The following is a 26,250-nucleotide window of genomic DNA, read 5'->3' as shown; positions in this document are numbered from 1 at the left end:
ACTACAGGAAATAGCACAGAAAATTGGTCTTGGAATATCTTTTGAGAAGACAGTAATCATGTTTACTGACCCACCACTCATAAACAAAATTGCCATAGGAAACCAAGAAATCAAAATTGTAGATACCTTTAATTTTCTGGGAGAAATCATAACATATAACCTCAATGAAAAGCCAGCATGGCATAACAGAATAAATAAACTGAGCAGAGCACAATATGTCGCCAAGAATACCTACAAAAAGGGCCTGTCAATAGCAACAAAATAAAAACATTACAAAACAGTCACTCAACCAGAAATAACATATGCAAGTGAAACCATCTTCAAAACCACTAACACTGCACAAATAGACAAAATACTCAAGATAGAGAGAAGGATCATTACAACGTGCATCAACAAATCATATGAAAAAGATGGACACTGGAGAGTAGCTTCTAATGAAACAGACTACAAGGAAATAGAACCAGTAATGAGCACAATCAGGAAGAAATGCATTTCATTTTTTGGACATCTAATCAGGACACCAGAGAACAGGATCATCAGGAGAATAGTAGAAAAATTATGGAATAGTAAGTGCAACATTAAGTGGATTACAGAAATCAAGGAAGATATGGATGAACTACAAATTACAGTGGAAGACCTAAGAAACAAAACCGACAAAATCAAGAAACTCACAAACAAGCAAACCAGACTGCAAATCAGAATTAACAGACAGTGGGAAGGGTGATTTCCTATGAAGAAAGAAGGATAAGATCAGAGAGAACGAAGAAGTACTGGGCTGACAGGAAACTGAAAAATTCTTTGTATAAAGTTGGCTAGAGTGGTCCAATGAAGGCCATAAAATGTAAATTGAAAAATTACAAGATTAGAACCGTATGCTTACATTGAAATATTTTGTTACTTTTGCCAGAATCCAGCTCAAATCTTTCACACGAGAATGTTGTGTTTAAGTTTTTACTGTCATTTTCATATTCAGGTGGTTTAATTTACTTGAAATAACCACATTTTTGTATCTTAAATTTAAAAATAGTAGAGTACTGGAATGATAGTTTTTAATAAATTTGTTTGAAACTTTGTACAGACCTATATGTGTCGGCGCGACGTTAAGCAGATAGAAAAAACACATCCTTTATGGGTTAATGTGACACTGAAAACATAGCTAAGAAAAAAATGGGTCTTTCCAGTCACATTAGCTGTGGACATTGCAGTTTTCCTTTTGATAGGATATGAATTCATAACTAATCAGTTTGTTTTTACAGTAGTTTTTATACCTACACCTCTTTATTCAGTAGAATTTCAAGAGAATATTATAAATTGGGTAATAATGTTCCAAAAATCTTTGCTTCAATCAGCATTGTCAATTTTTGGATCAAGATATGTTGTTTTGTATGGTATACAAAGGGAACAAGATCAAATTTCCAGTTATCACTAAAAACTTGGTACAAAATTTGGTTTGTCGCCTGCTTGATGTTAGCATTTCAAATCTTGGATATAATTTTAGCCCGAATGTTGTTCAAGCTGTTTATTATTTATTTATTCTTTTCTTCCCCATAGGTGATACGTATTTCAAAGACTGTATGTTTCACAAACCATATTTGGGACATCCACAGGATTTACCAGAGAAGTAAGTATAAATTAAGCAAAAGGATTCAAAGAATCTGATGTATGAGAAGCAGCGACTGTCTTTTGGAAAAATTTACTGTATGTTCTATCATTAGAGTCCTGTGCAGATAAACAGAATATTATCCGCATATGCACTTCCTTTATCCGCAGCTGCGGTTATTGTAAATATTGAACTATATTTCACTGATAGTATTGAAACGGGTAGATCTGTTAACATAATACAATAGGCCTGATTCCTGGCACAACACCCCCTACAGTGACAGTTTTATTAGGAATTTCCTCTCGCAACTGCCGTCATATTGAGGTGTTCTCTTTCGGAACCTTTGTTCCTTCCACTATTTGCGGGCAGGAGCCAGTTAGGCTTAGGTCAGAATTATGGCTTTATGGTCTCAAGGCTCTTTATATATCACCACCTCCCATATCATTGCCAAGGGTCGCCTAACCGCAGGCCAAAATGAGAGGATACCTGAGTGAAAATCAATAAATTTCATTATTTAGAAATTGTCAGCAGAATTTTCTGCACTGTCACACAGTTTATATCTGTCAAGGCACTAACTTCCTGGATATCCGTGCAGGGCTCTATCTATCATATAATTAATATGCTTAAGAACTAGTCCAAAACATCAAAAAATTAGGATATAAGGCAATATTCAAAACAAGGAGAATGGTAAACATTATACAGTCTGGTGGTGGTGGTGGTGGTGGTGGTGGTGGTGGTGGTGGTGGAAGTGGAGAGTATTGTTTTAAGGGGATGTACAAGTACGCAACAATCCCCTATTAACTCTAATCGGAAGGAAATAGGATATGTAGGAAGGGGTCTGTCTCTTCAAAGAATGAAGTTGCCAGCATAAGAAGGAACAGGGCCACAAATGAAAATGAAGGACTTGGTAGGTCTCACAAACCTAATACTGTTGGGGTCAGTAGAGAACAAGAGTTGACCAAGCGAGGTCTGATATGAGAGATGAAAATGAGGGGGCTGAAACATGTAAGAAGCAATACTAGACATAGCAAACACCCCTGTGGTCACCAGAATTTGTTCCAACGTTGAGAGCTTTTGGGGGTTACCTCTTATGTATGGATGCACTGTATTCTACTGCCCACACCCACAGGAGAAAGTATCTAGTTTAAAAACGGTATCCAGTTCTCTGGTGTTAGGAGATGTTCACTTACTGAAATGCTGTAAATATTTTACACTGAACAAACGAGCTGACATTTCAAAATGCGGAGCATGTGCCCGCCGCCGACAAGTGCGGCCTGCGGGACACAGACTTGCTTTGCTCCGTTGGCCGGCCATCTCAAATAGATCACAGTCTGCCCATGCTAACCACTTGCTAGGTAGAGAATGCTAACAAGGAAGGGTCCAAGTGGTCGTTAGTGATATTTGAATGTTACAAAGGTACTTGTCTTAGAACATGAGAAAAGATATATGGTGCAATTTTGAGGGGTTGTAGAAAGGAGAGTGGTAGAGAAATCTGAACATGGAACTGGTTCTCCCTCATATTTTGAAGAAAACTCCAACTAGGGAAGTTATTGAAAACATTAAAAGCTGTAGATTGAAGTAGAGGTTGTTGTTGAGCATTCATTTTCAGGTTCAAATTAATTGATATTCTGCCAGTGAATAGTAACAGTTATGGCTTTAGTATTTGCAGCCATAAGGTGGTCTTTTGAACATGTATTCTTCATGAAGGGGCAGACCAGCAAGTGATCTGGCTCTTGTATGATACCACAGGGGTGGTGGTGGTGGTGGTGGTGGTGGTGGTGGTGGTGGTGGTGGTGGTGGTGGTGGTGGTGGTTGTTGTTGTTGTTGTTGTTGTTGTTGAGAACATTCCACTTCTTCAGGTTGGTTTTACAGTGTAAGACTCTTGTCCTCAGCCTGTTCAATGATGTGATGTTTAATCCAATCTTTTCAGAATAATTTTCATGCCTTTGAATTTTGGTCTTTGTCCTTATGATCCTTTTTAAGTTTCTTATAGAGCAATGACATCACAATTATAATGACTGCTCAGGTCTCTCAGTAGATCTTCTTTCTGACTGGATAGACCCTCGATGTTTATGGACATAACTACAGGTGCTGGCCTAAATAAAGGCTCACTGGTTTTAGTTGATCTGGTGATGATATGACGGCTGATCCTTTCACCACTGGATTAACTAAAAGCTTGATTTCTCTTCTTATCTTGACGAACATCACAATCTTTGTGGAGGCTCTTTTCCTGTACCCTTATTGAAAAGTTTAATACACTTTTGATTGACAAAAAAAAAACACAGGTGATGAGGAAATTTATTGTGATTTTGGCAATGCTCCAGTGTTACAAAACAAATCATGTCCAGAAAAGAAGTCTTGCATTAGTTGGTAGTCAGGAAAGTATTAACTCTTTGTACACTCTATTGTCAACGTGTAAGAAAAGCACAAAATTCCTTGAAGGGTATTTGGCTGATGTTTATGAACTCTGTTTAAATCAGCCAAGAGGAAAGGATACTTTCTAGTAGTCTTCTTGGTTTGGTCATTGACAAGTCATCTCTTGTAAAATTCACATCTGTAATGACACAAAAACTGATAAAAAATAAGTCATTGTAGAAAAAATTGAAAATACACTTAAAACTCCAAGCAGACTGAGGAAAATCTTGCAAGAAAGAATTTATAGTTAGGTTTTTAATTATTTCATTAGAATGAGGAAACAAAATGCAATTATCCATGACCAAACAATAAGAATCTGGGTGATGACTATTAAGAATCAAACACATTATTGCTTAAATCATTCAACCCTTGGGTCAAAAGATTAAAGAGAAAAACAAGTTAATCTTCATTTTGAATACACACAAAAATTGGCCATAAATGTGCTGCTGATGTGCAAGCAAAAGCCAAAGAATTTGTTACTTACCTAAGACATTTCATTCATTTACACAATTTTACTCCAGAATCCAGCTTGTTGAGATCATTTCGTTTAGTGTATAAGATGTGTGATACTGGCGAAGTGCCATCGAATTTTAAACAGAACATTCTTATACCTGTTTCCGAGAAAGCAGGTGCTGACAAGTGTGACAACTGCTACAACATTAGTTTTATACCTCATGCGTGCAAAATTTTAACATTCTAACATGTAATGGAAAAAAAAAAAAAAAAAAAAAAATTGGAGCTGAATTGGGAGAAGATAAGTTTGTCTTCAGAAGAAATGTAGGAAAACATGAAGCCAGTGGTGTGCACTGAGCCCCATCTACCCCAGTGCTGCGGGGGTAAATAACTTATATTTACATTTTCTTATTATTCCTCAGAACGCTTTTTATAAAGTTAAAAAAACTGTGAACATATAAGCCAAGCCAAGTACAGCTGTCTTGACAATCCGCTCGCACTACCCCAGTTCAGCTTCTCCAGTGAGCTGGGTTTCCTTGCCAGCGCGAAAGAAAGCTACCCCAGACAAGTTTAAGTCACTTGGTTGACCCATGCACTTGAGCTTCCTTGTCCTGGGAATGGGGTGGGTCTGTGGGCCCTCCACAGACAGCAGTATACACTTTTATTTTTTTTACTTAAAACTTTCTTGAATCAAAAAGGGTGGTTATTCAAAAAAAGTTTTAAGTAAAAAGATATCAATACGGACCAATAATGAGATTAATAACTTGTAAGCAATACTTACGACAACAGGCCAGCTAGCTTGGGTAAGGTATGTTAATTTTAATACTGCCCCCTGTGGGTGGGGGACGCAGATAAAGAATACACCCACGGTATCCCCTGCCTGTCATAGGCGACTAAAAGGGGCCCCTGGGGCTCTCTACTTGGGAGCGTGGGTTGGCGACCACGGGGCCCTTAGCTGAGTCCTGGCATAGCTTCCACTTACTTGTGCCAGGCTCCTCACTTTCATCTATCCTGTCTGACCTCCCTTGGTCAACTCTTGTTCTTTTCCGACCCCGATGGTATTAGAGCATTCAAGGCCTAGGGAGTCTTTCATTTTCACGCCCTTCGTGGCCTTTGCCTTTCTTCGTCCATTACTTCATTTTTCGAAGTGACGGATCCCTACTTTTTCCTTCTTTTTTCTCTTTGTCTACCCCCTGTGGGTGGAGGACGCAGACGAAGAATACATCCATGGTATCCCCTGCTGTAGTAAGAGGAGACTAAAAGGGGTGACCAAGGGATGATTGCATCAGAACCATGAAACTACTTGTGATTAGTACCAGCATGGGGGAACACTGTGAATAATTTTTTATTAGGATACTGGTATCTCAAAATCTGAAGATATTACAGACGTGAAAATTGGTATTTGGAATCTCCTGTAAAAATAAAGAAACGCGTATTTTTAGTTTTCGTAAAATCCACTTAAAGGGAGTGTAAAAAGGACTGAAAAGGAGTTGAATTATTTTCATGAGGATACTTATATTTTAAAAACTGAACGTGTTATAGACATAAAAATTTGTTTCTGGAATCTTCTTTAAAAATAAAGAAACACGTATTCTTTTGTTTTCAGAAAATCCAATTAAGGGTGGGTAAATGAAATGAAAAATGAGTTTAATTCTTTGTATGAGGATCTGTGTATCACAAAAACGAAGGATGTTACGGACGTGAAAATTGGTATTTAGAATCTACTTTAAAAATATAGAAACATGCATTCTTTGTTGGGTGGGAGGAGGAGCGAATCAACTTAAGGGTGTATAAAAGGACTTGAATTCTTTGTATGAGGATACAAATATGAAGTGGACTTAAAAGTATACACCGCTTAGGGGTTTCGACTGGGGGATGAGGAATGATGACAAAAATGTACGTTTTTATAAGACTGTTGGAATTATGAAGTTAGAATGTCAAATGATAAAATAACAGAAGGTTTGAAACAAATTTAACCCCTCAAAAAGTTAAATGGGGATTAAGATCTGAAAACAAATGTATTAATTCCTTCCTCCGAATGGTTTAACGTATGAAGACAAAATTCCAAATAATGGTACATATTTTAAATCCTATGTGTGAAATAGGAAATATTTTTAAATGTTCAACCACTAAAGTGTCAAATGAGGTTAGCTCCATAAACTAAATTATTCATCCCTCCAAAACTGTTTGGCGTACGAAGTTGTAATTTTACGAGAAAGCTATTCTTTTATGTCCTGGGTGTAATATACCGCATAGAGGGTAGTTGACTCTCAAAAACACAATATCCATTCTTCCAAAACCGGTTTGAGCACGAATTAAATTTTTTTATGAAGGGTGGTTTTCCATATTGCACCAGGAACCATCAGCAGTCTGGAATATAATTTAATTCAGCAAGAAGCATTGCCACGTCACGGCCAGGACTTGCGTTCAGCAAGTGAGGTGACTACGTCATGAGCTCTACGCAAGGGAGCTGACCTGCTATGATGCACTTATCACATGTACATCGTGTGATAGCCTGGAAACAACTAGAACATATTTTACTATCTTTTGATCCAGAAAAGATATCAAATAATGAAATGTATCATATTGTAGCCCATCATTTGAAAGCCAATGTATTTAAATTTCAAATAAATCAGCCTAGGGATTTGTTAGTAATTCGACCTTGAAGGAAATCAATTCTGCCTTAAGGAGGTTAAGTCAGACCCGGCAGAATCATATAAAAGGACAAGGTTTTGCCAAGTAAAGACAGTTCACAACTCGCAGCAGAAGGTAGAGCATGCTGTCATACACGAGTGTCTCCGCCAAGGCTCGAACTTAGTCATCGCGAGGGAATTCGTAAGCGGGAACTCTACTGTAATTATCATCAACAAACTTATTTTAAAGTGTTACTTCTTGGACTTAAAAACTTTTCAACCATTGAGATACGAACTTAGTCTTCTCGTAATTCTAAGAGTATTTTGAGGATGGGGGACATTAACTTATATTGTGACACGATAATTTGATTTTCAACTCGATTGGAAGGGAATGGTCATATCTTGTACTTGCATCAGAGTTAGTTCAACTTGGAACATTCATGAAGCGTGTGCACATTAACGCAATTTTCTAGTGAGCTACATAAATATTCGGTCTATTAAAACAAATAACTGCATTGCTTGAAGAGACATATTTATTTAAAGTTTATTTGAATTTAAATAAGATAATAACACTCATCACGAGTGAATAAGACAGAGTCGCATTAGACGTTTCATAACATTCTATGCATTAGAACATATAAACATTCACGGTTTACAACATTTTTCTATAGTGAATAAATCTTTTTCTTCGTGTGTAATACCTGTAATTATGTTAGAACTCTGTTTTTCCATACCAACAGTGGTTCCAATTAAATGAGCTTTCGTACCTTTGCGCCAGTATTAAGAACAGTGAACAAATGCACATAACAAAATACCGTGCCCATTTTATGATACGCAAATATGAGTTATTCTGAATAGGACACTACTAAGCAATTCTAGTCAGTTGAACTTTCACGTGTTCGCTATACCACATGGTAATGCGTGAAATCCTGAAGAGTGCCTTTAAAAAAAAAAAAATCATATCTACCCGCTGTTATCTCGAGTTGACGTGGGATGTATCTACGAGGGATATGGAACGTGGTTTCAACGTGGTTTCAACGTGGGAAGTGGAACGTGGTGCCATAGGGATGACTTCACGACATCGGCTGCCTATGATATCAACTTGCTGTTCGCTGAACAGCATCGATCTACATTCCGGTCCTGAGTTCCAGTGATTATAAGTGATATGATGTGCATTTAAAATCATTTTTCAGAACAAGTGCATGAAATTCCACCAGACTAGCTTTCTTTTAAGTGGAATGATAAAGTCAGTGATTTTGTTGGCAGTTGTACAGACAGTTAATATAATGCTCATTGGAAACCAGATTGATTTTGTGTTATTTTCAAAGTGTTAAATTTCAATACTTAGAAAGACTGTAGGAAAAATCTTCATAAACTTTGGAAGTGTAGAAATATTTATTTTGAAGTGAAAATAATATTTATGTTAAAGTTATTTAGAAAGACTGTAAGAAATAACTCTGATATTTTGAATTTCCAATTTTAAACAAAAGATATTTGTTTCAATTAATTTATGATGAATTGTTTTCAAACATCGAGATGAAAGACAATCATCAATGAAATATTTTGCTTTAATAATTCACCTACGATACAAATTTTTTGAGCAGGAATAATAGGAAACATTACACATCAATTCATAGTAATGAATAAATTGAATTTTAAGCACACCTATTCTTTCACTCTGCATATGCCTCTCTGTACCTACTCCATAAGAACACTCCACCCCTAAGTGTAGATTCTCATGCCCCAATCCCTGATCATTTCCCGGTACAATATCGAAGCTGTTAATAAATATTTCAAAATGTTCACCCCTTAAAAAGTATTCATTCCTCCATTACTGTTCAACGTACAAAATAAAAATTTCATGGATTGGTCGCTTTTACATCCTAGATGTTAAATAAGATAGGGTTTAAAAAATTCAAATTCTTCCGTATGGGGTTCAAATGTGTGTTAAATCAGAAAATAAATAATCATTTCCCCAAAACCTTTTGTTGACGTACGAACTGAGGGTGTATTTTACAGGCTCAGCTGACAGTGGACTCTCCAAAATGTAAAACTTTCAATAATAACTTTAATTTTAAAACCCTTGCGAAGCATGGGTATCTTGCTAGTAAACCTATAAATCATCTTAGGAGCCGATATGTTCTTCTTTTCTTTTTATTAGTTAGAAGGATGTAGATGGTAGATTTAACATACACCGGGCGAGTTGGCCATGCGGTTAGGAGCGCGCAGCTGTGAGGTCGCATCTGGGAGATAATGGGTTCGAACCCCACTGTCGGCAGCCCTGAAGATGGTGTTCCATGGTTTCCCATTTTCACACCAGGCAAATGCTGGGGCTGTACCTTAATTAAGGCCATGACCGCTTCCTTCCCATTCCTAGGCCTTTCCTGTCCCATCGTCGATATAAGACCTATCTGTGTCGGTGCGACGTAAACCAAAACAGCAAAAAAAAAAAGTTATAACATTACAAGTGAATGTTTTTCACATGCACATGAAAAAACATCAAACATGTAACTCAACCCCATTCTGAGTGCTGTTACAGAAGTACAAACCCCAATCACAGTGCCGGATCATATACAGTGGCGTACATATGCGTCATTGGCATGTAGTATGGGAACAACATGGTGCACATGTGCATTAGGTGGCGGCCAATGTGTAAAGAAATGAAGTCTTAAAGGAAGTAGATAAATATTGTTATTTAGGGAATGGAATACAAACAATAGCAGAAGTAAGGAGGACATAAAATTCAGACTAGCACAAGCAAGAAAGACCTTTCTTAAGAAAATAAATTTATTTACTTCGAACATTGATATAGGAATTAGAAAGATATTTATGAAGACTTCAGTCGTGAGTGCAGCATCTTTCTAGGTCGACGCCCTGAACAAATAGCATTTTTTTAAAAAGCATTGTATGGAAGTGAAACATGAACAATAACTGGCTCAGAAAGAAAGAGAATACAAGCTTTTGAAATGTGGTGTTAAAGAATAATAAGGTGATGCGGATAAATATGGAATCATGACTGGAGAGATACTGAATTTAATTGGGGAGATGAGAATGATTTGGGGAAATTTGACCAGAAGAAGAGATGGAATGACAGGACGCATTGTAAGACACTCAGGACTTGTTCAGTTAGTTTTGGGGGAAAGTGTAGACAGTAAGAATGGTAGGGGTAGACCAGAGGTGCACAGCTGGGCTGGCGTGACGTAAATGCGGGCAGCTTACGCAGCAAACGTACGTCACAGTGAAGTGAGAGAGCGAACGCACATAGCAGGGAAGTGAAGCAGTGACGGTCGATTGTGGGTACGAAGCTCTCCTCCACTTCTCTGTGAAATGTTGATTGGGTTACAATATTTTAAAAAGTGGCATGCTATAATCACAAAAAAAATCTCAAGATATTGCAGTTTGATTTATACTGTGCTTGATATAAACAGTCAGTTTAATTTCTTATATTTATACATGCAAAGAAAACTGACATGTTACAAGGGCCAATGACCTAGATGTTAGGCCCCTTTAAACAAGAAGCACAAGACTGTTACAATTTTTGTATTACAATTTGTGAAGATTCGGGGTTTAAGCCTTCAAGCTATACGTTACAATTCCTTGGATGGGAATAATAGTATTTCCATTAATAAAAGAAAAATTCCTGTTATTCATTCAGCAAAATGTAATATATCTACATAATTCAACAAAGTTTAATGCTTGATTTTTCACAGTGTTGTAGTGTTATGTGACTTTCTCTGTCCACTGAATTTTTGAAAATGGTACTTATAACTTATAAGGCGTCTGATGATGATAATAGCTAGCCTGTAAATGGCAAGTGAGGACACAGATATTTACTATCCAAGGTCAAAGTATAACAACAATGTAAATGCATCTACCAAATAGATATGTAGTTTGCCTTCAAATAAATAACCTAACTGAGTTATTCCTGGTAAGCATGATTGGATTGTTGGCAAGCAATCACAAGCGATAGCCAATCCACCTTAACTGCATGTTATATTAGAAATGTTTCTAAAGCACCTCTGCAAATATAACAGTGAAAACTGCAATTCATTACGTATGGTACAAAAATATTTGAGGTTGTAATTCTTTATTGTATCCAGTCAAAATACATAAACTGCAGCAAACTTATTTCTTGCAGATAGTCTACAAGTACGGGCCACGAAAGCATCATTGTTAACTTATTTCTTAGAACGGAATTGAAAATGATGTGGATTTTTCTCCAATGGAAATACGTAGGTCAAGTCATAAGTCATGGCAACTATTTTTTTTATCGCGAACAGGAGACAACACGGAAAGTCTAAGATATGCATTTGGAAACATACGGTATATACTTGCGTATGATGCCACTAGATGGTGTACGTAAACAATAGTGTGAGTCTAAGCATGCCCCCAATTTCAGTGTGTGAGGGGGGCATCACAGAATGGATGTCAACAAGCAGGAGCAACGATCGTACATTAAAATAGCAGTTCTCCGCGGCAGAAATGCACGCCAATGCCATGCAGAGCTGCGGGAAGCATTAGGTGGACAATGGTTTGTTAACAAAGAGGACATCGTAACAGCATTTCGGAGAGAGGTGTCACACGTTAGCGATACACATGCAGCGAATGGTATTTAGCGCCTGCCCCACTGCTGGCAGTGCACAGTGGAAACCTTGGATGATTATTTCGAAGGTCTGTAACCAGTGGAGACCTGTCCTTTGTACGTAGTCTTGTGTATTTGCTGTCCATACCATAATAAAACAGTGTTTACCAATGGTCTATGTTCTGTCACTTTCCTACAAGAATCTCCTAAGTCAGAATTTGTCTTCAGGCACTGTACATAAGTACATGCCCTATATTTCCAAATGCATATCTTAAGATTTTCCATGTTGTCTCCTGTTCGCTAGGAAAAAAAAAAGTTGCTATGACTTATGACTCGATCCTCGTAAAACAAAATAAAATCAGCCCTTCAAACATTAATACTTACATGAAAGTTTACTGTCCTTCACTTCTTCTGCTCTCTCTGTCACCTCCCATGTCTCTTATTGTAGTCACCAAATTTCCTCTTTCAATTCAAAATTTAATATATTTTTTGTTTCTGCATGCTAAAGCTCTGAATATTGAGGACAAAATTTTTACAAGAATGCAACCAAATGAAATAGTTTAAGTGATCATTTAACAAGGGTGACTTGTGTCTATTTTTACATACTGTGTTTTCAGGGCAGAGAAAATCTGTTCCCTTAAATACATGGAACCATAAATGCTCATTATCGTAGTTGCTCACCAGTGTAGACATGGAAATCGATTTTGCTGAAGAAATGAATAATCAACTATATTAACTATATTAAGGATCACTCTCGACTTCTCATGGAGAAAGCTGTCGGAGGGTGCTGAGTTAAAGTCAGTTGGAAATGGTGGAGCAAATATCTGGAAACATGATTGAAGGTGACCTATTTTATGAAATCTTTCATTAAATGCGTCAAATAATTTATTGAGAGACTGAATGAAAATCTGCCAGTGATCATCACCAATGTCAGCTACAACAGTACTTAAACTGAGAAAATGAATGGTAAATTGATCTTGAAATTGTTTTCTCCACAGGTCATTTGAATTTGAAAGACTGCACTTTATAATACCAATATAAATGGTCCGTTATTGGACATCATAAATTTTCCAGCTGACTCATTCCTGGTTGCCATCGTTTCACCCCCGTGTGCTAGGCTGGGCTTGTCAGTTGGTACCTAGCACATCTACCAAGACGCTGGCTAGTGCGTACCGTGGAGGCCACTGCGTAGGCCAATTGTAGCCACTAGCAGTGCCAATGCACTATGAGAGACCCTGTCTCACTACCAAAAATTGATGCCTTCTTGGCCATCAGATGATATAGATGTTGATTCCCATAGGGAATCTGAAATATTTGTTCTGAATGAGTAAATTTATAATACCAGTATAAATGGTCCATTATTGGACATTACAAATTTTCCAGCTAACTCATTCCTGGTTGCCAGCGTTTCACCCCCGTGTGCTAGGCTGGGCTCGTCAGTTGGTACCTAGCACATCTACCAAGACGCTGGCTAGTGCATACCGTGGAGGCCACTGCGTAGGCTAATTGTAGCCACTAGCAGTGCCAATGCACTATGAGAGACCCTGTCTCACTACCAAAAATTGATGCCTGCCTGGCCATCAGATGATATAGATGTTGATTCCCATAGGGAATCTGAAATATTTGTTCTGAATGAGTAAATTTATAATACCAGTATAAATGGTCCGTTATTGGACATTATTATAAATTTTCTAGCTAACTCATTCCTGGTGGCCAGGTAGGCATAAATTTTTGGTAGTGAGACAGGGTCTCTCATAGTGCATTGGCACTGCCGGTGGCTACAATTAGCCTACGCAGTGGCCTCCATGGTATGCACTACCAGCGTCTTGGTAGGTGTGCTAGATACCAACTGACGAGCCCAGCCTAGCACACGGGGGCAAAACGCTGGCAACCAGGAATGAGTTAGCTGGAAAATTTATAATGTCCGATAACGAACCATTTATGTTGGTATTATAAATTGACTCATTTGGAACAAATATTTTGGATTCCCTATGGGAATCAACATCTATATCAGACTGCACTTTATCATACATTGTAATAATCGTCTGACCTCTACCCTGCAATAATGTATTAAGAGCATCCAGATGGCTGGTGATATCTGTAAGAAAGGCTAAGTCACGATCCAGGTAGGATCAAGGAAGTTCTGGAACAGGTTTTCCCTTCATATCCATGAATATCCTTGTCTCTTCAATCAGCTAAATGAATCGCTTTGGAGTCTTACCCTTACTTAGCCACCTAACATGACAAAAATAAGGAATATCCTGATAATCTGTTACCAGTGAGGTCAGAAATTCACGAACTGTCTAGGAGTGGGACCAGCATGCCTTAAAAAATTTACTTCATTAACCACGACATTCATAATATGGTCAAATTTTAGTGTCTTGGCAAAATGTGCCTCTTTGTGAATAACACAGTGTGTAGAAACAAGTTCATGTCTTGAATGTAATTTTGACCTTAAATGTGCCAAGAAACCAATGTTATTGCCTATCATTGCAGGAGCACTGTCGATATCTACTGACACCAATGTATTCCACGGTAATTCCCCTTCCATATAGCTTCCTCAGCCGTAAAAAAAAGTCCTCCCCAGTAATGGTACCCTTCATAGCAATTAGATTCAATAGCTCTTCTGTAACTTGAAGATCTTTTTCCACACCTCGAATAAATATTGCAAGGCTTGTTATGTCAACAGCATGAATACTTTTGTCAAAACATATAGAATAAGCCATAAATTCTTTAGCCTTCAATGCCAGTTGCCGTTCAATATCTTCTCCAATTTCTTCTATGTGTTGAGCAGTAGTTGCTCGAGACAGGTTAATTTGACTGAATTTGCTCCCTTGAGTAGGGCATACGTATTCCACAGCTATGTTGATGCATTCTTTCATGATGGTCCCATGGTAAAAGGTTTCAACTGCTGTGCAGTTAAGCAAGTGAATTCTGTAGCTGGCCCATAAAGTTGCACCACTATATGACCATTCTTCTCCAGTCTGTAAAGAGGAATAGAATATATAATTCCTTTCTGTTGCCTATCACCAATGTTAAAAAATGATGAATATTACTACTGTAACTTTGATAATACATAAATAAGTTATGTCAGTCAAATGTTTCTTCAGATCTTCAGCCATTTTAATTAGATCTTACCTCTGAACAGTTTCATACGAATGAGCATGTTTCATTATGTAGTGGTATTCTATATTATACCTCTTTGATATAACAGACTGCCCATTTAGGAGGCATTTTGCACAGTCTCCTGTTTGCAAAAACAAAAGGCTCTTCCTACTGGCTCTCTGCCATCAGATTTGGTGAGGCTCTCTTTCCTTCATTATTTTTGCCTCCACTACAAATTCTGGTATGGCCGCAGTGATCGAGAGTGACTGGGAGAACTTCGTTCAACCTTCACGGCCTGTGACGTAACGATGTCACTGTGGCTGAATAGCATGCCAATTGCCCGCCTGAACGTCTGCTTACGGTGCTGTGTACCTGCGGGACAAAATACCCAGCGTGAGCACTTCTGGGATAGACCAAGGCATAAATATGACAAACATAGATGTAGGAAGTAGTAGTTATGTCGAAACGAAAAGAATAGCACGCGAATCGGTGGCATGGAGAGCTGCATCAAACCAGTGTATGGACTGATGGCCCAAATAACTACTTCTTCTGAACAGATACTAAATGCTGATCAATTCTGATTCAATGAAAAGTTATATTCTGGAAGAACTCTTGCCATTAGGGGAAGCAAGGTTATCTTTGTTGCCATTGGTTCAGTTGCAACAATAATGGATTCATATATGATGATGATGATGCCAATTCTCTTAATGGTTGGTACACTACTTCGACATTTGTATGTTCTTGTTTTTGAGCCTGATGGATGGTTTCCACTTAGCATGACAATTGATTTATGTAACGTGAGAGCATATGCAAGCACATCCTTAAACATGACCAAACATGATTTGAAAGTGTTCTTTGATGAGATGATATGGCCAGATTTGCAGAGTAGAGATCACATTTTTCTTGTTATCGACTCATGGGCATTAAACAAGGATAATCTTTACAAGACAACTCAAGAAGGTGCAGAATTCCAAAAGATTATTTCCACAAAATGTGACTGCAGCAAAAATTATTTTAAAGAAAGGTTGTTTTCAAGACAACCTCATGATTCTAAAGTTCATTAACTTGTGTAGATTAAATCTTGGTTTATATGCGTTAAGATTCTTCCTAATTCTGGTCAGTGGATGATTTTGGATTTTAAAATTGTCATTACATTTCGTCTCATTTCGTACCATTAGGGGCCAATGACCTAGATGTTAGGCCCCTTTAAACAGTAAGCATCATCATCATCATCATCATCATCAAGATTCTTCCTTACAAATTACAGTGGTGTGAATGAGAATGTGGTTGTATGCACAGTTTGTTTTCTTTTTATGTAATGAACCTATTCAAATGACACTACAGTAATATTATTTAGGGTCATCCTAAACTTGCTCATTTTCAGGCACACCCCCAATGGAGGTGAGCTGTATGTACCATTTTAACTGCATACCAGCCATCCTGAGTGAGCCTCCATGGCACAAGCGGCAGCACGCCGGCCTCTCACCGCTGGATACCGTGGTTCAAATCCCGGTCACTCCATGTGAGATTTGTGCTGGACAAAGCAGAGGCAGGACAGGTTTTTCTCTTTGTACGCCGGTTTTCCCTGTCATCTTTCATTCCAGCAACACACTCCAATATCATTTCATTTCATCTGTCAGTCATCAAATCATTGCCCCTGAGAAGTGCAACAGGCTTCGGCAGCCGGCACAGTTCCTGTCGTCATCGCAAGTTGGGGCCTTCATTCGTCCCATCCCTGACCCGGTCATTGACTGGAAAACAGGTTGTAGGTTTTCATTTTCACCAGCCATCCTGCCATATTACATTTTTGACAGTACCGGGAATCAAACCCAGTAGCTTATAGTGCTTACCGTTAAGTTACGGAGGCAGACATGGATATGTGAAGCATTCCAGAGACAAATTTGAGATTAAATATGGTAGTACATTTCAGTAGAGTATCTTGCCTGCTGCCATTTCTTGATGGATGCAGTACTTTTGTATCCATCTCTTGGCACAGGCCAGAGTAAAATGTAGCTTCCACCGACGTCCCAGTCTCATTCATGACTGTGACAATATGGAAGCTGCTGGGGTATGGGTGGTGCTGAGTAATGACATTCAGAGGACAACAAGTGCATCTGAGTGTTATGAAAGGTGTTGCTCATAGGGTCTGTCGTGCTGCAGTAGCACTTTCTGACCCATTGAGGAAAGCAATGGCGAACTACCTCACTCGTCTTGCCTAGTACGCCTCATTTTGGTGCTGCCATTGGTTTTTGCGGTTTTCTTATAACCGCATAACCTTTGGTGGTGCTATTTGAGGATCCAACCAGCCTCTGGGCTGATGACCTAACAGACAGACATCTTAACTATGTTTACCAAAATGAACTGAGCTACATGTTTTAAGATTGTGATTCAATTACAGCTATTTATCTGTTAAGAAGGAAACCATATTTTCCAGTGTCAACTTAGTTAATATAACTTTAAATCTTTTCATTCTGTCAAAAACACTAATTATATCACATATAACACTAAAACTTACCTGTGAAAAGATACACACTATTAAACAAAGAAGGACATGTTTTGTTCTACAAGAACATCCTCAGATTCCATGAAATTGCTTTAAATCATGTGTATGTATGTACAGTTGTGTTTACATTGCATAAACTTGTCAGTGATTGAGAGTTGCTGATATTATGAACAAGTAATAACAACAATTTTAGTAGTATTCAGTCGTCACCTTATAACTTATAGAAATGTTTCTGTACTCGCCAGTGTCCGGAAGCAGTTGCTGAAGGTCACAGACTATTCATTAGTAGCTTAGATTCTTTGTTTAAACAGTTTTTTTTTTACAGGTAACATGTTTTATGTATTACAATTAGTGTTTTCAGCAGACTGAAGAGCTCTAAGTTATATTAGCTATTTATGTGACCAGTTTAAAATGATGATGATGGTTGTTGTTTAAGGAGCCTAACACCTAGGTCATCAGCCCCTGCCAGTCTAAAATATGTTTGTTTTAAGATATATTATAAAATAAATTTTCTAATTTATATCTTGTACATAACTGTTCATTATATTTCTTGTAGATACATTTCTACTGTTGATCATCTCTCACAATACTTGGATAGTGATCAAGAAGGCCATGATGAAGAATCATATCGTGGAGCCTTTTACGAAGCACTGGAGAAATTTTATTGTACGTTATATGAAAGAACAAAATTAAGAGCTAGACAGGAACGTAAACTTCACAGTTGATGAAAGAAAATCTCACCTCCTAATGATTTTGTAATTTAGTTCCTGTTGATACATTGTAAAAGACAACTAAGATATAATTATCTCTGGGCGACAGTTCTGAAAATTGTTATATTTTATTTCAAGTTGTTAATGATAGAATTTTAATTATGAAAGAACAAAATTAAGAGCTAGACAGGAACGTAAACTTCGCAGTTGATGAAAGAAAATCTCATCTCATAATGATTTTGTAATTTAGTTTCTGTTGATACATTGTAAAAGACAGCTGATATAATTATCTCTGGGCCACAGTTCTGAAAATTGTTATATTTTATTACAAGTTCTTAATGATAGAATTTTAATTATGAAAGAACAAAATTAAGAGCTAGACAGGAATATAAACTTCACAGTTAATGAAAGAAAATCTCACCTCCTAATGATTTTGTAATTTAATTTCTGTTGATACATTGTAAAAGACAGCTAAGATATAATTATCTATGGGCCACAGTTCTGAAAATCGTTAATTTTATTACAAGTTGTTAATGATAGAATTTTAGTTAAAAGAAATGTATATGGTATTCAACTGTGTTATAGTGTTAATTTTTAAGTCATTGTCAGACCCTTTTTTATATTTTATTAATCCACGGATAGCTGAATGTGAAGTCTACTTGGCTACTACTCTGAGTTGCAAAAAAAAATATTTTGACTTGTTTTGATTCCATTAAAAAGTTCAATAAAATTAATTTGTGTTTCTTTTGTCCCAATGTCTCATATTTTGTAATTGCCAAGCGAGTTGCCTGTGTGATTCAGGCTTTGTAGCTGTTCACTTACATTCCAGAGATGGCAATTCTGAAGATGATTTTATGTGGTTACCCATTTTCATACCAGGCACCATGCTGGAGCTGTACCTTAGTTAAGGCCAGAGTTGCTTCCTTCCCAGTCCTAGTCCTGTCCAATCACATTGTCGCTATAAGACCGGTCAGAGTTGGTGTGATGTAAAACCAATTGGAAAGAAAAAGTTTGTCATTATTGCAAGACTTCTTGTATGGGCTCTAAACATACAGTACATACATCTTCATTATAGACTGTTATGGCTTTTAACATTCTGTCTGCAAGCCTCTGTGAATTACATAACTGAGCACCTCCACAGTCCTCTATTTGTAGCTAGTTCTGTGGCATTGTTCAGTTCCATATCTCAAATCTTAAAATCTTCAAAGACTGTATCTAACCATCATCACTTTGGTCTTCCTCTACTTCTCTTACCCTCCATGACAAAATTCATTACTCTCATAGATGACCTGTCCATTCGCCTCACACTATCCCACCACTGAAGCTGGTTTATGTGTAGGCTACGTGGTCATCCAAAACTTTATTCCTAACTTAGCCTCAACTCCTCATTCTGATTACCCTCCTGCTATTGTTCCCACATGCTCATGCCAGCAGTCGTTGTTGCTTCCTTTGTGTCTACTAATTCCATCTTATAAATTGGATATTCTGAGTCCACCCAGCTTTCATTCCCGTACAGGAAAGTCTGTCGGAAAACCAGTGGCAGCCAGTGGCCTGATCGCTTTTTAACAGGTAATGAGAAAGCAAATCTATTTATTAGGGAATTCATACATTCAGTAGAAGATTGTCAGGAGTTGGAAACTGAAACAGAAGTTAGAGAGAGAGATACACAAAAGGAAACGAGAAGCTTCTCAATCACAAATGAGGATATTTTCAGAGAAATCCAACTGCTTCAGCAAGGAAAAGCAGCAGCGAGTGATCAAATTACTGGGAAGTATTAGAGACAGCCAATCACTACTGATCTGTATTTAGGGCAGTCAACCATGTGGCCGATTCCCTATGTGTTGTTTTCGTAGCCTTTTCTTGAAACACTGCAAGGAAATAGGAGATTTATTGAACATCTCCCTTGGTAAGTAATTCCAGTCCCTAACTCCCCTTCGTATAAACAAATATATGCCCTCCTCCTGAATTCCAGCTTTATCTTCATATCGTGATCCTCCCTACTTTTAAAGACACCATTCAAACTTATCCATCTACTGATATTATTCCATGCCATCTCTCCACTGACAGCTCAGAACATACCACTTAATGCCAATGTTAATGGTCCGTTATTGGACATTATAAATTTTCCAGCTAACTCATTCCGGGTTGCCAGCGTTTCGCCCCGTATGCTATGTTGGGCTCATCAGTTGGTAAATAGCACACCCACCAAGACGTATGGCTAGTGCATACCGTGGAGGCCACTGCGTAGGCTACTTGGAGCCACTTGGGCTCATAGCACACGGGGGCGAAACGCTGGCAACCAGAAACGAGTTAGCTGGAAAATTTATAATGTCCAATAACGGACCATTTATATTGGTATTATAAATTTACTCATTCGGGAAAATATTTCAGGTTCCCTATGGGAATCAACAGCTATATCACATACAACTTAGTCGAGCAGCTCGTACCCTTTCTCCCAAGTCTTCCGAGCCCAAACTTTGCAACATTTTTGTAACGCTACTCTTTTGTCGGAAATCACCCAGAACAAATCGAGCTGCGTTTCTTTGGATTTTTTCCAGTCCTTGAATCAAGTAATCAGGGTGAGGGTCCCATACACTGGAACCGTACTCTGTTTGGGGTCTTACCAGAGACTTACATGCCCTCTCCTTTATATCCTTACAACAACTCCTAAATACCCTCATAACCATGTGCAGAGATCTGCACCCTTTATTTACAATCATATTTATGTTATTACCTCAATGAAGATCCTTCCTTATATTAACACCTAGGTATTTATAATGATCCCCGAAAGGAACTTTCACCCCATCAATGCAGTAATTAAAACCGAGAGGACTTTTTCTATTCGTGAAACTCACAACCTGACTTTTAACCCCGTTTATCATCATACCATTGCTTACTGTCCATCTCACAACATTATCATATCATTGATATATACAAGGAAACATAAAGGTCAATTATACTGCCTTGAGGAATTCCCCTCTTAATTATTACAGGGTCAGATAAAGCTTCACCTACTCTACTCTAATTCTCTGAGTTATATTTTCTAGAAATGTAGCCACCCATTCAGTCACTCTTTTGTCTAATCCAGTTGCACTCATTTTTGTCAGTAGTCTCCCATGGCCTTAATCTTGCCAGACAAAATAAATCTATTGTATTGTATTGTATCTACCCTATCGAATGCCTTAGATATTACAAGATATTAGAATCATTCCGTATTGACGGTTTTCACTTTACAAAGGTGAAAAGTGAGAGTATCCTCCTAATTCAATACAATATATATTCCGTCATTAGACGGAGTAAACAAATTCAAACATGTTTCGGCTCGTTTGAGCCATCTTCAGTGAAAAATGAGGGGGGTTGAAATAATTTACATAATGTAAGTTTAAAATGCCAAAAAAAAAAACATAATGAAAGAGCAAATGAAAAAACAAACAAAAGAGAGCCTAGACAGAAACAAAATTAGCACAAATATACAATATTTACATCAATATGCTGAGCAAAAAAACCAACTCACTGCGACAAAATTCAGTGAAACAGGTGTTAATTTAAAATAATAATTGAAACTAAAAACTGTGTTAACCTAAGAAACAAAGGAATGAGAAACAAATGATGCAGGTGGAAATGAACATTAGTAGCACATGGTGAGGGTGTGGACCTCATAGTTTACAAAATATTGGTTTTGTAACAATAACAAAACATGTTGAAATCACTGTCGAAAATCATCCTTGTAGAAACCCATCACATCAAATTGGTCAGGAGGGGAGCGGGAGCAAACATTTTTGAGAAACCAAGCCTGATATAACGTGCAGGCGAAAAGCCTGTGACAAGGAAAAAACACTGATGAAATTTAAAGCTTTAGAAACAGCAGCATTCTCAATATCTTCTCAATCTAGCGGTCCCTTTCTTGATTATTGTTTCATAATGTTGGCTGGTGGTTTGTCTTATTATAAAGGGTCGGAAGGGCCGCGACATAAAATTGAGAAGCTGTGTTAGGTAGAAGACAGATGCATGGTAAACTGTAAGTGATCTAGTGGATACCGTCAATGAAGTTCTAATCTGTAATGGAAAAAATGAGGTTGTGTGAGAAACGTGGGGTGTTAAGTAAAAAGTGTGGAATGGGTGTGAAGAAAGCTTAAATTTAGGGTGTTTAGCAAGTGGAAGCCCTCTCGAATGGCTTGGCCTTCTCAAAGTAACGGTCTTGTTCACGTGATCGAGTCTATTGTTGGTTCAGCTGTGTTTGCGAGGATGGAAGGAGCAGAGGGGGAAGGGGTGGTGTAGGGCTGGTGTGAGGAGGAGGGAGTGGTGGTGAGTTGGAGAGATAGAGGTGGGGTTTGTTTGTGTTATGGAAGTGCTGACAAATATATGGAATGAATGTTTCAAGTAGAATGTTTCTTTTCTCGCTGACTTCATTTAAATTGTGAGAGGGGTTCATAAACTGATCTAAATTGATGTGGATGCTCTCGAGAACGTTGAGCAAGGTGCCTTTTTGCTCATAATGCAAGATCTTAAGGTCTTTGTCTATTGAAGTGTATTTGTGGCTGGATGCTTTATGATGTTCACTCATAGCTGAAAAATGATTATATTTGAGAGCGTTGCGATGTTCGGCATATCTTATGACAAAATTGCGGCCTGTTTGACCAATATAGCTGGAATTGCAGGATTGGCATTTTAATTTGTAAACTCCAGAGTTCAAATATTTGTTGTTAATGTTGTTATTGTTATTGTTGACAGTGTGTGGATTGAAAATGAGTTTGGAGTTGGTGTAGGAGGTTCTATAAGCTATTTTGATGTTGTGTTTCTTAAAAATATTAGAAATTTGGTAAATGCTACTATTATTGAAAGTGAGTGTGGGAAACTTTTCTTTAGGAGGGGAATCTTTTTCTGGGGTAGTCTTGGGTCTGCTTTTATATCTATTGATGATTCTGCTGATGAAGGTTCTACTAAAACCATTGTGTTCTGCAATATTGTAAATGGTATTAATTTATTTTTTTTAATTCTTGCGAGATAAAGGGACAGTTAATGCTCTGAGGACCATGCTATTGTAAGCTGCTTTTTTATGTATGTCTGGGTGTACAGAGGTCTGATGGATGGTATTGATGGTGTGGGTGGGTTTCCTGTATATATTGAAGGATAAAGTGTTGTTGCTGTTGCGCATAATGGTTTAATTAAGAGTGTTATTGTTTTCTGACTCTATCGTGAATTTTATATGTGGGTCAATGGAGTTGAGAAATCCAAGTACTGTGTTGCTGTTAGTAACGTGGGAGTCTAAAATAACAAACGTGTTATCTACAAAGCGTGTCCAGTGTTGAATGCCATTGATCTTGCCAATGATGTGAGAATGCTCTGTTTTTAAGAAACACATCATCAAAATAGCTTATAGAACCTCCCACACCAACTCCAAACTCATTTTCAATCCACACGCTGTCAACAATAACAATAACAACATTAACAACAAATATTTGAACTCTGAAGTTTACAAATTAAAATGCCAGTCCTGTAATTACAGCTATATTGATCAAACAGGCAGCAATGTTGTCATAAGATATGCCGAACATCGCAGCGCTCTCAAATATAATCGTTTTTCAGCTATGAGTGAACATCATAAAGCATCCAGCCACGAATACACTTCAATAGACAAAGACCTTAAGATCTTGCATTCTGAGCAAAAAGGCACCTTGCTCAACGTTCTCGAGAGCATCCACATTGATTTAGATCAGTTTATGAACCCCTCTCACAATTTAAATGAAGTCAGCGAGAAAAAGAACATTCTACTTGAAACATTCATTCCATATATTTGTCAGAACTTCCATAACACAAACAAACCCCACCTCCATCTCTCCAACTCACCACCACTCCCCCCTCCTCATACCAGCCCTGCACCACCCCTTCCCCCTCCACTCCTTCCATCCTCGCAAACACAGCTGAACCAACAATAGACTCGATCACGCGAACGAGACCGTTACATTGAGAAGGCCAAGCCATTCGAGAGGGCTTCCACTTGCTAAACACCCTAAGTTTAAGCTTTCTTCACACCCATTCCACACTTTTTACTTATCACCCCACGTTTCTCACACAACCTCATTTTTTCCATTACAGATTAGAACTTCATTGACGGTATCCACTAGATCACTTACAGTTTACCATGCATCTGTCTTCTACCTAACACAGCTTCTCAATTTTATGTCGCAGCCCTTCCGACCCTTTATAATAAGGCAAAACACCAGCCAACATTATGAAACAATAATCAAGAAAGGGACCGCTAGATTGAGAAGATATTGAGAATGCTGCTGTTTCTAAAGCTTTAAATTTCATCGGTGTTTTTTCCTTGTCACAGGCTTTTCGCCTGCACGTTATATCAGGCTTGGTTTCTCAAAAATATTTGCTCCCGCTCCCCTCCTGACCAATTTGATGTGATGGGTTTCTACAAGGATGATTTTCGACAGTGATTTCAACATGTTTTGTTATTGTTACAAAACCAATATTTTGTAAACTATGAGGTCCACAACCTCACCATGTGCTACTGTTGTACATTTCCATCTGCATCATTTTTTTTTCATTCCTTTGTTTCTTAGGTTAACACAGTTTTTAGTTTCAATTATTATTTTAAATTAACACCTGTTTCACTGAATTTTGTCACAGTGAGTTGGATTTTTGCTCCGCATATTGATGTAAATATTGTATATTTGTGCTAATTTTGTTTCCGTCTAGGCTCTCTGTTTTTTTTTTTCATTTTTTCATTTGCTCCTTCATTATGTTTTTTGGCATTTTTAACTTATATTATGTAAATTATTTCAACCCCCCTCATTTTTAAACTGAAGATGGCTCAAACGAGCCAAAACATGTTTGAATTTGTTTACTCCGTCTAATGACTGAATATATATTGTATTGAATTAGGAGGATACTCTAATTTTTCACCTTTGTAAAGTGCCTTAGATAGGTCAGTCACGATACAGTCCATTTGACCTCCTGAATCCAGGATATCTGCTACATCTTGTTGGAATCCTACAGATTGAGCTTCAGTGGAATAACTTTTCCTGAACCCGAATTGCCTTCTATCAAACCAGCTATTAATTTTGCAAACGTGTCTAATATAATCAGAAAGAATGCTTTCCCAATGCTTACATGCAATGCATGTCAAACTGACTGGCCTGTTATTTTCAACTTTATGTCTATCAGCCTTTCCTTTATACACAGGGTCTACTATAGCAACTCTCCATTCATTTGGTATAGGTCCATCTTGCAAACAATAATCAAATAAGTAACTTACTTTAGATATGGTACTTTATCCCATCCCATTGTCTTTAGTATATCCCTGGAAACCTTATCAATTCCACTTGCTTTTCTAGTTTTAAACTTTTGTATCTTACTGTAAATGTTGTTGTTCTTACAGGTGAATTTTCATACTTCTTTAGTGTTAGGCACCTCCTATATCTGGACATTATCCTTGTAACCAACAATCGAATGGGATGGTACATAGTGCCTTATTTAAAATTTCTCTCTGAGTATGTCATAAATAAAAGTGTAATACGAAAGGAATGGAAAGAATCTATAATAATGCCAATATATAAACGAAAGGGTTGGCCTCTGCTGGTGGGACCTAGTGTTTGCAGTGCACTAAGTCTTCTGGTAAGGATGGACCAATTTTGTTACTTTCATTGATCTGTCTTTGTCTTATTCTTGGCTTTGGCAATATGAAAGTGACCGAGGTATGAGCGATGCTAGTAATGCCATTCTTTTTGCAGCCAGTACCTGTTATGAATGGTGTGAAAATGTTGCTTGTAGGGTCGGTTGTTGCATGCATTTCAGTGGGCTTCACGGAACAATATGTAATAGCAACTTCTGGCTTGTGAGGAAAGCAGTGGGAAACTACCTCACTCACTTCCCTACTATGCCTCTTCAGTGATGCCTAGGCCATTTATGGCAGCTCATGGTGGATTTGTTGAGGATCCAGCCAGCCTTCGGGCTGAACACTGAACGTACAAAGGAAAGGGTAATAAAAGGAAACCTGAGAACTACAGACCAGTCAGCCTGACCAGTGTAGTTTGTAAAATACTGGAGTTTAATAGCAAAGTATATTAGAGGGGTATGTGAAGATAAAAATTGGTTCACGAGGAGCCAGTATGAATTTAGAAAGAAATTTTCTTGTGAGCACAAGTGATGAAATTTTAGGAGGACATACCAGATCAATTGGATTCGGGAGGCCAGTTGGATTGCGTAGCCATACACCTTTCCAAAGCATTTGACAGAGT

The 26,250-nt window shown here is 37.8% G+C and overlaps 1 protein-coding gene across 6 annotated transcripts in view; it reads left to right on the top strand.

Annotated features, from left to right (window-relative positions):
- The window catches only part of LOC136862890 (spermatogenesis associated 6-like protein), a 220,983-nt gene extending 202,257 nt beyond the window's left edge, over positions 1-18,726 (top strand). For 5 of the 6 annotated variants that reach the window (XM_067139169.2, XM_067139171.2, XM_067139166.2 and 2 more), the window contains 2 exons: positions 1,552-1,621; positions 17,848-18,726. In XM_067139169.2, coding sequence (XP_066995270.2) covers positions 1,552-1,621; positions 17,848-18,016 — 239 coding nt within the window. In that variant the 3' untranslated portion in view covers positions 18,017-18,726. The remainder of the gene's footprint in view (positions 1-1,551; positions 1,622-17,847) is intronic. The other variant, XM_067139168.2, reaches the window with a different exon arrangement.
- Positions 18,727-26,250: the final 7,524 nt, after the last annotated feature.

The sequence above is a fragment of the Anabrus simplex genome, chromosome 2 (assembly GCF_040414725.1).
Source record: "Anabrus simplex isolate iqAnaSimp1 chromosome 2, ASM4041472v1, whole genome shotgun sequence".
Classification (NCBI taxonomy): domain Eukaryota; kingdom Metazoa; phylum Arthropoda; class Insecta; order Orthoptera; family Tettigoniidae; genus Anabrus; species Anabrus simplex.
Note: the sequence above shows the minus strand (reverse complement) of the source record. Positions and strands in the feature narration are given on the sequence as shown.